Source organism: Lepisosteus platostomus, chromosome 1 (genome assembly GCF_059453375.1).
Source record: "Lepisosteus platostomus isolate fLepPlt1 chromosome 1, fLepPlt1.hap1, whole genome shotgun sequence".
In the NCBI taxonomy this organism is placed as follows: domain Eukaryota; kingdom Metazoa; phylum Chordata; class Actinopteri; order Semionotiformes; family Lepisosteidae; genus Lepisosteus; species Lepisosteus platostomus.
In genome coordinates, this window is record NC_142611.1 from 80,102,266 (window position 1) to 80,114,381 (window position 12,116).

The 12,116-nt window shown below is 44.5% G+C and overlaps 1 protein-coding gene across 1 annotated transcript in view; it reads right to left on the minus strand.

Moving 5' to 3' along the window:
- Positions 1-2,447: 2,447 nt before the first annotated feature.
- Positions 2,448-12,116, minus strand: part of cpxm1a (carboxypeptidase X (M14 family), member 1a) — a 32,510-nt gene continuing 22,841 nt past the window's right edge. The window contains exons 10-14 of the mRNA XM_088638479.1: positions 11,182-11,361; positions 7,704-7,998; positions 6,357-6,496; positions 4,877-4,979; positions 2,448-4,367 (exon numbers count right to left, since the gene is read on the minus strand). Of these exons, the coding sequence (XP_088494605.1) occupies positions 4,087-4,367; positions 4,877-4,979; positions 6,357-6,496; positions 7,704-7,998; positions 11,182-11,361 (999 nt within the window). The 3' untranslated portion in view covers positions 2,448-4,086. The remainder of the gene's footprint in view (positions 4,368-4,876; positions 4,980-6,356; positions 6,497-7,703; positions 7,999-11,181; positions 11,362-12,116) is intronic.

The window sequence follows — 12,116 nt, forward strand, 5'->3', positions numbered from 1 at the left end:
AAATGTCTCGAGTAGTTTAACGTTTTATTTCATCGTTTGCAGTCGGGCAGAAAGGATGATGGACGTATCGCTCGTTCTTTTTCGTTGCAATCTCTGTTAACACAATTAAGTTCTGAACAGAGAGTTAATCTAGGATTTACAAGGAGTAAATATCGTTGTTTCCCCCCAGACCTGTTTCTCCCAGGCAAACATTTTCACTCTTAACAAATACCTTTCAGTTACGGAGACTGTTGTTCCGTCTTTGAACTTGCATGGGACAGAAAAATCAAGATAAAAGGATTGGAACCATCTAGATCTCCAAAAAACACTTTATTTTATACACTTTTTTTTGTCTCGTCCTAAAATGGACAGAAGTCCAAAAAAGATGCAGTCACTAGTTAATTTCTCACTTGTTCAGAGCCCCTGCCTGCTTGCTGAGTTACAGGAATGTCTTGATGGGTATTTGGTAGACAAGTATCAGACATGTGAAGTAAAAGCCCCTCTCTCAGGAAATTGGCATCAGATTATTTGCTATGTCACCCAACAGCAGTGGCGTAGAATATGCCGGGGTATCATCTGGCTGTGTAAATTTGTCTCTGCTAATGTTGCTTATGGACACAGTTGCAGTACAGCCAAATCCATGAGCATTTTTTCCAGAGGTCACAGTAATTACAGTAATTATGGAATTATGGAACTGAAGACTGGTTTCTCTATTTAAATCCTACATGAAAAAGTATTCACTGGCTTGCATCCTGTTCAGGACACTGGTACTTGTGCTCTGTCTCCAGAATTTCTCTCCTCACTTGAACTCCTCCTCAGCTGCCTTGTCCTTTTTCATTAAGGTTAGAGGAAAACAATGATGTTGCTGATGCTAGATTCATCCTATACCAGCCAGCAGCCATATCACCCTGCAACTCACAACTGGCAACCCACTGAAACTAAGCAAGTGTGAGCCTGGTCAGTACCTGGATGGGAGACCTCCTGGGAAAAACTAAGGCTGCTGCTGGAAGAGGTGTTAGTGGGGCCAGCAGGGGGCGCTCACCCTGCAGTCCGTGTGGGTCCTAATGCCCCAGTATAGTGATGGGGACTAACCCTGGAATCCTGGCCAAATTTCCCATTGGCCCTTACCAATCATGGCCTCCTAATAATCCCCATCTCTGAATTGGCTTCATCACTCTGCTCTCCTCCCCACTGATAGCTGGTGTGTGGGGAGTGTACTGGTGCACTATGGCTGCTGTTGCATCATCCAGGTGGGGCTGCACATTGGTGGTGGTGGAGGGGATCCCCATTACCTGTAAAGCGCTTTGAGTGAAGTGTCCAGAAAAAGCGCTATATAAGTGTAAGCAATTATTATTATTATACATACAATATGTATTTGTGGCAGGCCTGAGAAGCAAAAGGGTGTAATTACAGAACACCGCCACTAGAGGCTCCTATAGGCCTCTAAATTATTGTAAATGGGCACAGTAATAATAATAATTGATAACATTTATATAGCGCTTTTCTGGACACTCCACTCAAGGTAATGGGGCCCCACCTGGATGATGCGACAGCATAGTGCACCAGAACGCTCCCCACACACCAGCTCTCAGTGGGGAGGAGAGCAGGGTAATGAAGCCAGTTCAGAGATGGGGATTGTTAGGAGGCCATGATTGGTAAGGGCCAATGGGAAATTTGGCCAGGATTCCGGGGTTAGTCCCCATCACTATACTGGGGCATTAGGACCCACATGGACCGCAGGGTGAGCGCCCCCTGCTGGCCCCACTAGCACCTCTTCCAGCGGCAAATGTAGTTTTTCCCAGGAGGTCTCCCATCCAGGTACTGACCAGGCTCACACCTGGTGAGCTTTAGTGGGCTGCCAGTTGTGAGTTAAAGAGTGATATTAAATATTAAAAAAGAGTAGGGATTAAACAAGATTACTTAATCGATACAGGTTTTAGGAATTCATATTTCAGCATGTGTGCAATTAAGCACTTGGTATAAAATAGGGTATGCACAGTGTCAGAGGGGTTGGATATTTTGTGCAGGCTGATTTTATCTTTGGTCTTTTATGGCCTTGAAAGGCTGAAACCTACAGCCTCCAGCACTTAATTTATTGCTTGTTGCCATCATGAGATTTTTTACATGCAGACACTGGGACCACCCTGGTAGAATAAGGGTCTTTCACAGTATTGATCTTCCACAAAGTGCAATATTACAAAGAATGACAGAAACCTATTAAAGATATGATTTCAAAGATTTTATTTTTAACAGCTACAGGCAGGAGTCTCTGTTCAGGGTGCAGTCCTGACTATGTTTCCTGGACAAGCCCTGGGTCGCTGTGATCTTGAGCAGAAATAAGTTGAGGTTGGGTGGATGTAACTGTAACTCTTGAGAGTCTCTCTGAGTTAGTGTCAGCTGAACAAACAGTTGCATTAACCATTTTCTCTCTGAAGTAGGCACATGACACATGACAGACATAATGTGACTTGTTTAACATAACATTTTTTTATTTTTTTCCATACAAAATAATAACCCCCTAAAGCAGGACTGACTTGGAAAGATAAATGCTTAAGGAACATGGTTGTATACACTACCAAGCTCTGTTAGTGATTCCTTTATAATATGCCACTTGACTCGCAAGAGACTGAGAATGCCAGCATTTTTATTTTTACTTGCTTAAAGTAAATGCACACACTAAAGTAACACAGACCTGTGCTGTCTAGGTGTTAAAAGGTTATATCCCACATTAAATGTTCTTCCCAGTTCCAGACTGTAAGGATCGAGCACTCTTCTTCGTGTGTGCGAATTTCACATCTTTAAACAGACTTTGCTTTCTTTGCAACCACCTCGTATCTCTTTTGATTCACCAAATACCAATCTGTCACACTGGGACTTTTTCAGGGCGACAGACCGGCACAGTTAATCTTTCGTCCCACATTTTTATTCAATAAAAAATCAGAACTTCTACTAATTCTGCTATTCGATTCTAACTCTCCACTACCCTCTCTTTAACTCTTTCGGGCTTTTCTTTTTTAAAGTGGAGAGGTGTATGAATCATGTATCATTCCTTAATAAAAGGCCTGGGATGTTTTCGAGGAGACATTCCACTTCACATGAGTCCGGATTCAAACACTTTTTTTGAAAGGGATGAGGACTGGTGCTAAACTGTGTAATTAAAATGCAACATATTTCACTGTGTTAATTTTATACCTCTGTTGGAGACAATGACATCATGGTTTGAACCATAATCATTTGCAGGGCTTAGTTTAGAGCTAAGGCCTGTTGCTTTTTCTGAAATGAAGTGACAGCTTGAGGAAAGTCATTCCTTGTGGTGGCATGAAGAGCAGAGACAGACCCACAGGGACACGTGGTTCATGCAATCTACAGACAGTAGCAGTAGTATTTGAGTGGAAGCCTAGCTAAGATGTCTCTTTGGGGGCTGCATATCGCACCCCTTGGCCGAATCCCCCTGCTTCTCACACAGAGCTCTGGCTACCCTTCCTTCATCAGAGCCCTTTAGAAGGTTATTGACTGAAGGATGATTTGGGGCAGGAGTGGGGGGGGTGTAAGACTTTTGTCAGATCTGCCTCAGCCAAGTGGGGCAGGAGCCCTCCTGGGTCTGGCCTCCACTTTGAGGACTGAAGGGCCGCTGGGACGTCCTACGCAAGTCTCCTTGGAAAAGATGTTTTGGCCTACTAGGAAGGAACTCTACATGATTTCAGCTTCTTTTTTTTTTTTTACAAATACAAAGTTTACAAACGAGAAGGGGCCATTGGGTCCATCTAGTCTGCCAGGGTCTGAACCGAGGATCAAAATGTTCCTTCCTGAGAGAAGCCAGGTTATTGGCTTCCACAACACGACCAGGTGGCTTGTTCCAGGCCCCCGCTACCCTTGGTGTAAAGAGGCACCAAAGAAACGCTGGCCGCTGGGGAGTTCCCCTGAGTGCGCGAGAGCCTCGTAGCTCACTAGCTGGTCAGGTTTCGACAGTGCATCCCATCTGATATGCCGGATTAAAGGTGTCAATTCCACAGCCCAGTTTCTGGTTCGATTTAAAAACAAGTTGTGGATGAGACGCAGCGCGGAGGTACCGTCGGCGTGTCCTGGGACCGGCCGGGAGGAGGCTGGCTACTGCCGGCGCCGGCGGTTTATGGCCTTGGTGGAGGCCCTCAGCTTGCGCAGCCGGAGCAGGCGCAGGCGCAGCTGCATGTCCTGCGGGACCTTCCCTCCCTTGGCCAGGATCTCCCGCAGCCGCTGCTTGAAGGTCTTGCTCAGCTCGAAGTCGCAGATGGTGGGGTGGCCCTCGTAGTTCACGCGGCACATCCTCTTGGCGGGGATGTAGCCCTCCGCCCTGACCGTCACCTCGTACTCCCCGGGGTTCAGCAGACGCCAGTAGTCCCCGTCGAAGGCTGGAGGAGAAACAGCAGCAGCAGCAGAGAGGACAACATCCGGGCTCAGTGATAAAACAAACAAGGGACAAACTGACCAATACAGCTGTGCCCTAAGGTTAAACCGGATGATAACACACATTACAAATACGTATCCAAGACATGGTTTAAGATAAACAGTAGGACTGGCAATATACAGTAGGTTTACAACTGTTATGTACTGTACAGATTCCATATAAATTCACTATATAGTAATTACCATGAGCATGCTGAAGATGACTACATGATTATGTGTTAATTTTTTAATAGATCTGCATCTTAAATAACCAATGAAGCCTTAATATACCCAACCCTGCAAGAATCAGAACCAATGCTAGATAAAATACTTAACAGGGTCAGGAAGCCTGTAAATGTACCTTAACCGATTGGATGCTGAAATGCTAAAACGAAAGGGAATTTAGGCTGGTAATGTGTCACGGCTGTAATTTCTGAGAAAGAAAAAGAAAATGAGACAGATCATGACAGCGCACCGGTCCTGATGTCGTGGTCGATGTCGTCCACAGAAACGATGGCGTCAGCGATGCCGGCCTGCGTGTCCTTGTCTCTCACGACACCCTTAAGGCCCCTGTGCACCTGGGGGACGAGAGAGAGGGGGACAGAGGAGGAGATAGGAGGAGAGAGGGGGAGAGAGGGGGAGGGGGAAAGAGGAGGAGGGGGGAGGGAGGAGAGAAGGAAAGAGGAGGAGAGAGGGAGGAGAGTGAGGGGAGAAAGGGTGAGAGAAGGAGAGGGAGAGAGAGGGGGAAAGAGGAGGAGAGAGGAGGGGAGAGAGGGGCAAAAAGGAGGAGGGAGGGTGGGGAGTGAGAGGAGAAAGGGAGGGGGGAGAGGAGAGAGGGAGAACTTGCCTCAGACTATTGCTTTAATCCAGGGAGAGACAGACTGCGGGACACCAAACTGACCATGAGAAAGACAGGATTGATATTGACCACTTACTCTTTCTGCAACAACAAGAGAAACTTTTAGCTTCTCTCATTGCTGCAGAACAGTGAGATTTATATCTAATTTATATCTAATGCGTGTGTCTGACCCAAGGTTCTGCAGTCAACCCTGGGCAGAAGTATGTTTAATGACCCATTCTGTCTATTGGGGTAATAATAATTATAATTAATAATAATTGCTTACACTTATATAGCGCTTTTCTGGACACTCCACTCAAAGCGCTTTACAGGTAATGGGGACTCCCCTCCACCACCACCAATGTGCAGCATCCACCTGGATGATGCGACGGCAGCCATAGTGCGCCAGAACGCTCACCACACATCAGCTATCAGTGGGGAGGAGAGCAGAGTAATGCAGCCAATTCATAGAGGGGGATTATTAGGAGGCCATGATTGATAAAGGCCAATTGGAAATTTGGCCAGGACACCGGGGTTACACCCCTACTCTTTTCGAGAAGAGCCCTGGGATTTTTTTTAATGACCACAGAGAGTCAGGACCTCGGTTTTACGTCTCATCCGAAGGACGGCGCCTGTTTACAGTATAGTGTCCCCGTCACTATACTGGGGCATTAGGACCCACATGGACCACAGGGTGAACGACCCCTGCTGGCCCCACTAACACCTCTTCCAGCAGCAACCTTAGTTTTTTTTTTCCCAGGAGGTCTCACATCCAGGTACTGACCAGGCTCACACCTGCTTAGCTTCAGTGGGCTGCCAGTTGTGAGTTGCAGGGTGATATGGCTGCTGGATGCTGGATTAGTAATACAACTAATCAATAGGTAATCAAAACCCAACACTTTAAATAAAGATCTAGTGTGGAAACAACTGGCACAGTGGATGAATGAAGATGCTAAGATGCACTCGCTCCTGCCTCAGGCAGCTTACAGGAGGCTTCTTGAGCATCTAAATGTCGTGGTTTTCGTTCTAACTTTACGTGTAAATGCTATTGCGCCGGCTCTGGAAAGACGCCCCGGCTCGCGTTACGGCGCGACCCCACCCTCTGTCCCAGGCCCACCTGCTCCATGTAGATCAGTAGCGACTCCTTGTTGTTCTCCCACTCGGTGGGCAGCTCGCTGGCGTGGGGGAACTTGTCGCAGGACAGCTCGATAGTCACCTCAAAGCAGTTGGTGTGCAGGTAGCTGAAGTCATTCATACCTGCACGACAGCACAGGAGCAGTAGTGTGGACACCTTCCACTGGGCACGAACAGCCCACAGCATCGACAAGCAGGCAAACGTCAAAACCGCAGAGGATATTTCAATTGCACAATACTGTAATACAGGTCAGTCATATTTCTCTTCGGGCCAGAAAAGCTCTTCATTTTGACATGACATGACATTTTGACATTTTGAAATGTATTTAATTTACAGTTTATCTAATGTGTGTAAACTGTGCAAATATTTGGATTTTGATATATAATTTCTGGCTCAAGAAAATACAATCTAAATAATATATATTCATATTATTAAAAGAGTGGCACAGTGGCACAGTGGTTAAAATAGTGTTGGGACCCTGGGTTCAATTACGGACCTGGGTGCTATCTGCGTCCTCCCTGCGTTTCCTCTGGGTGCTCATTTTCACCAAACTTTGATGTGAATTCTTCATAAAAGTCAATAACAAATGTGTAAAAAACATCCCATTATTATTTAGTAAAGAATCCATAGACTTTAGGAATAATAAACTATAAACACTAATGCAAAAAAAAGGAGTTAGAAAGTTCAGGGCATCCTAGACATCTGTACCCCACCTTATGACCACTGCTTGCTGGGTTAGTTCGCTTATAGGTGCTATAAAATAGTTTTATTTTTGATCAGAAAATGGATGGATCACATACTTTTTCCAGCCCGGAATGAATGTTTAAACAATGTGTTCAGTACTGACAAGAGGAAGTACAATTGTTTGTGTGTTATTAGTTTAAGCAGATTGTGTTTGTCTATTATTGTGACTATTATTGTGCGATCAGACCACATTTTTATGAGTAATTAATGCAGAAATCCAGGTAAATCCAAAGGGTTCACAAACTTTTTCTTGCAACTGTATAAAGTAATGGAGTTAATATGTGGAGTAGTGGAGTTAATATGTCCAGCAGTATCTGATATATATAATGTGACTGTATTGCCTGCATGTATGTGGAAGTGCGTTTAAAAAAGAGGACAGAAGGCACTCCTTTACACAAAGGGTTGTGGGAGCATGGAACAAGCTACACATCTGGCTGGGTGAGATCCTTGGATCACTTTAATACTAAATACCAAACCAGCCAGACAGGTCACAGGGCCTCCTCTCATTTATAACCTTCCTTATGTTCTGTAGCGCTGCTGTGGATGCTGAGATACTGCAGGCAGGTCCGGTCGAACGATACTCACTGCCCGGCACAGTGTGCCAGTTGGCTCCGTTGATGATGTTGTTGTGCTGCTTGAAGTCCTCGTAGTGGCAGTCCCGGCGGTCTGGGTTGGCCATGACGCGGTTGGTGGTGGCGTAGACAGTGGCCAGCCAGCGGAAGAAGCTGTCGTCCGCAGTGGGCGTCAGCTCTTTTGGAGCCCAGTCGCGGGTCATGTCGAACGGGTAGGTGACCACCAGCTCTCCACCATGAAGGTTGGCACTTAGGACGAAAGGAATTTTCTCCATCCAGTTAATCACCGCGCGAGTTTCTGGGGCAACCTGTGTTACAGAGGAAGACAAACGTTGGTTTGGTTCCCACTTTGGCTATTGAGATTATGTACGCATGTGATAGGGCAGCTGCAGTGTGGGTGGGAGTTACAGCTGACCTGTCACAAGAGGTGGATTGTTGATTTAATTAGTTAATTGGTGGAGGGTTAAGGGCCACATCCTAAAATGGGGATAATTTAAGAGTGGGATATAAAGGAACTCATGGTGGCAGATGATTGTTTTAAGCACACTTCTCAAATGTAAAAAGATCACCTCAGCCACTGTTTTTCCTTTTTAAATTTCCAAATTTCACTGTAGCACCGGTGCAGTCCTCGTTGTGACAACCCTAACAGCAGGTGGCACTCAAGAGTTCATTTCCACATGCTGGCCCTCCACCAGACTTCAGCTCACAAAAAATGAGGGACAATTCTGGTCTTTTCAGAATTTATGCTTATCAAGAGCATACTTCGCTAAACACTAAGTTGGCATCGTCTCTCAGTTCACCAAACCACCAGAAACCCGTGGATCTGACAAGTAGAAACTTCAGAATTTGCTGAACATACAGTTGCATAGCTACTAAATAGAACTGGCTCCAGGGTGCAGTAAGGATGAGAAATGAACAAGCTTGATCAGATTCACAAATGCCTCTCAGTGTGTTACCATCAGACCACAATATCCCAATGAAGGAAAATAAAGGGCTAGCAAGGGCAACATAGTGGCTAATACAGTATATCATAGGTTTGAGTGAGCTGCTGTAGTGTGCAGACTGCAAAGGGGGAAGACTCTAGGGCCCAAATGTGGTGCTTTCTTTAATTATGGAATTAACCCTTTACTTATTCCTAATGCATCACAAGCTAGTCAAATGTAATTATTTACAATAAATGTAAGTTGACAACTATGCTCAAAGCATGTGTTTGTGAACCTTATAGATTATCCTGCAATCTCTGACACAAATTCAGGGACATTATTAAAACTCACCCCAGATGCATTTTTGAAAGACAATTGCCCTGCAATTTAAGAAATGCTCTGCTCATGGGACTTGCCGAGGAATACTGTATGTATTGGACAATGGTAAAACACATACTAGATTTATTGGGGACTATTTTACTAAGTATTCTTTTTAGTTTGAGTGCCGTGGTCAACTGTTTACAGATAAAAGTTAAATTCCAAGTTATTTAGGATAGACAGGGCCCCGTCTATAGGTGCAAGTTACTGCGCAGAATGGAAATAAGTGAATGCACAGATACAATGAGTGAGGCCGAGCCGAGTTAGTCACCACTGTTTGCAAAGCAGACAAAAATATTGTTGTACAATTCTCAGAGAATGTAAAAGGGGCCTATTTAGTGCTAAGCAGCTAGTGCGCACTACAAAATAAATCTTAAAATTACTTGAAACAGTAACAACAGATATTGCACAGACATGTAATTTGCTGCTGACTTAGGCACCACTTTAAAAAGCTCTATGCATTATATATGAAGTGGGGATATATTACTACATAGGGAACTCACTTTGTCCACGCAAACATCCATTTCCTAACTGCTTCTTCCAATTCAGGGCTCTAAGGGAGCTGGAGCCTATCCTGGCAAGCAACAGGTGCAAGTCAGGGGTACACCCGGGAATGGACACTCACTGTTTTGTGTAATGTTATATTCAGCCCTCAACACCACCCCATTCTGTGCTGGTTTTGGTGGCAGGTTGTCTCATTGAGGGACAGTAGTAACCATTGATCTGCCACTAGAGTTCGCCAAACACAATGTCATAGCTCATAGCTTCATCCTGGTGTGCATTATTCACTTATTGTATAATTGAATACTGGTTTGGAATGTGCATTTTCCAAGCATTGGAAATAGTTGGAAAAGGGTGTCACTGTGATTGTGGCCATCAGGCTTAGCCTTTGTAAGTATATTATCTTTAAGGTGTCTTTGTTTTTATAAGAGAGTGCGAAGACCTTTAAAATCACACCAGTAAAATACCCCAGCCCATTATAAACTGTGTTTTTGGTTATTTATATGAACAAATCCCCTGAGTCATGCTCCCTAAGGATGGGATCTATCACAATACCTACACTTATGCTATACTTCCATTTTGCACATTTTCTGGGTAGAGCTTAACAGCAGTCTATGACATTAGATTAAACCATTGTGTATGTGCCTTCAGTAAAAAGCAAAAAACAGATGCCAAAACAAAACACATCTTAGAAAGATGTGTGAGACCTCAGTCGCCCAGACTGTTTCATACCCGCCCTGCCTCAGACACACACACACACACAAACCTGATCTTTCTGGCACCAGCACAGTACTGACAGCCTGTACACATGGCACAGAAAAGCGAGTGGCTAGCGGTACTGTGCCAGCCCTGCAGACAGGAAATGTGCCTTTATAGAATACAAAATACTAGATTCCTGGTGTTGTGCACTTGGACTATAGTTTCATTACATTTTAATGCAGTCTTTGCAATGAAACACATGATACTTAGTAATAAAAAAGCATATAAAATGTGTCCTTGCAATCTTTAACAGTTTGTTGACCCCCAACATGTCTTTTTAAAAAGCTTTTTATTGCCAAATAAAAACATAGTTGTTGGCTGGCGATGACTCAGAGCCGTATCATATGGTCTCTGTTTCACTTGGTTAAACCGCCTTTCAATTTCCTCACTGCTGGCACAGCATGCAGCTCGTTTCAATACGGTTATTAAGCAGAGCGCTTAGGAAAACTGGATATTCTTTCCACTTCATCCAATTCTTCCAGCACTGCAATTCTGCCTCAGTGAAAAGATGGCTTTCTAGCATTTTCACATGTGTTCATACACAGAAGCACTTCTAGCATTATAAAACTGGTACCAGCAAATACCTTTTACCCTCCCCTGCGAATGAACATGACAAGACAGTGGTGTCGTTTCACCCCCTTCAGCTGGAGCTGATCCAACTGCAGGTACGGTGCTGAACTCTGCTGGCTCAGCAGATACTCAAGGTCCAGGAAATGCAGTGCCTGTAACGCACCAGTAACTTAGAAATCTGTCACCTCTCTGATGAATCACACACAAGTACTGAGAAGCAGAACACTGGGAAGGGAATAACAGAGTTCGGTGATTATTTCCTTCACTAAAAGAGTTTAGCAAATGAATCAGTTTTAAAAAAAAACACTCCCTTTTTTGGCATAGTGCCTTAGTTTTTTTCCAAGCCTCTAAGCCACTTACAAAGGCCGTCTCCAAAGTGTAGTATTCGGGAATGGGAATGTAATGATTGACCGCTTTCGTTTTGTCCTGCTCCCTCTCCTGCGACTCCCACATGACCGAATTGAGGTCCGCGAAGTTGTGGTTCATATCGATTCCCTCGACGCTGTAGCGACCCAAAGCCCAGCCGGCCAGCTCTGAGCCCTGGGGGGTAGGAACAGACAGCAGGGAGTCACTCAAGGGTCAGGAGCACCTGGCAGCAGGATCTGAGCTTTCCAGCACAGTGTCTTCATATTTCCCATTGTTCACCTGACTGTCTGTTTCGTACCATTATGATAAACTAGGTAGCAGCTTTCAGGTTCTTTTTCTGATGAAAAAAAACAACAACCATAAAATCCCAGCAGCTGTGAGAGTTGTGTTAACAGACTTGAGGCCTTGAGTAGTGAAACCAGGAATTGAGTAATTCTTCTGGCTTCTCTTCTCTTGGTGGAAGATACCCTTGCTCTTCATGGTTATGCATACTGTCTTTTGTGTTCTGCTAGAAATGACTATTACTAACTGGTAATAATAATTACTAACTATTTTCGGCCTTAATTTTCTGGACTTTAAAATGAAACTAAGAAGATAATAGCACAGGAATGGGAATGACAGGAGACCATTCAGCCCATCTGACCTTTAAGAGGTTGTAGCTTATTGGTCCAAGTATTTCTCCCAGCTGTTCTTTAAAGAAAGCAGAGTTTCAGCTTCACCTACACTGTGGGTATTTCGACCAAGGCGACTGACATTTCAGGTATTTTACTTAGCTGCCTTAATCACCAATAAACAGTTTCAAAGTACTGTAAATTTTGGGAACAATATCAGCAGTGAAACATCAGTTGGTTTCAACACAAGCTTCAAAATGTAGGAAAATGTTTCAGGTTAAAGGCTGAGATGAACCACTGGGATAATGAAATAAATTA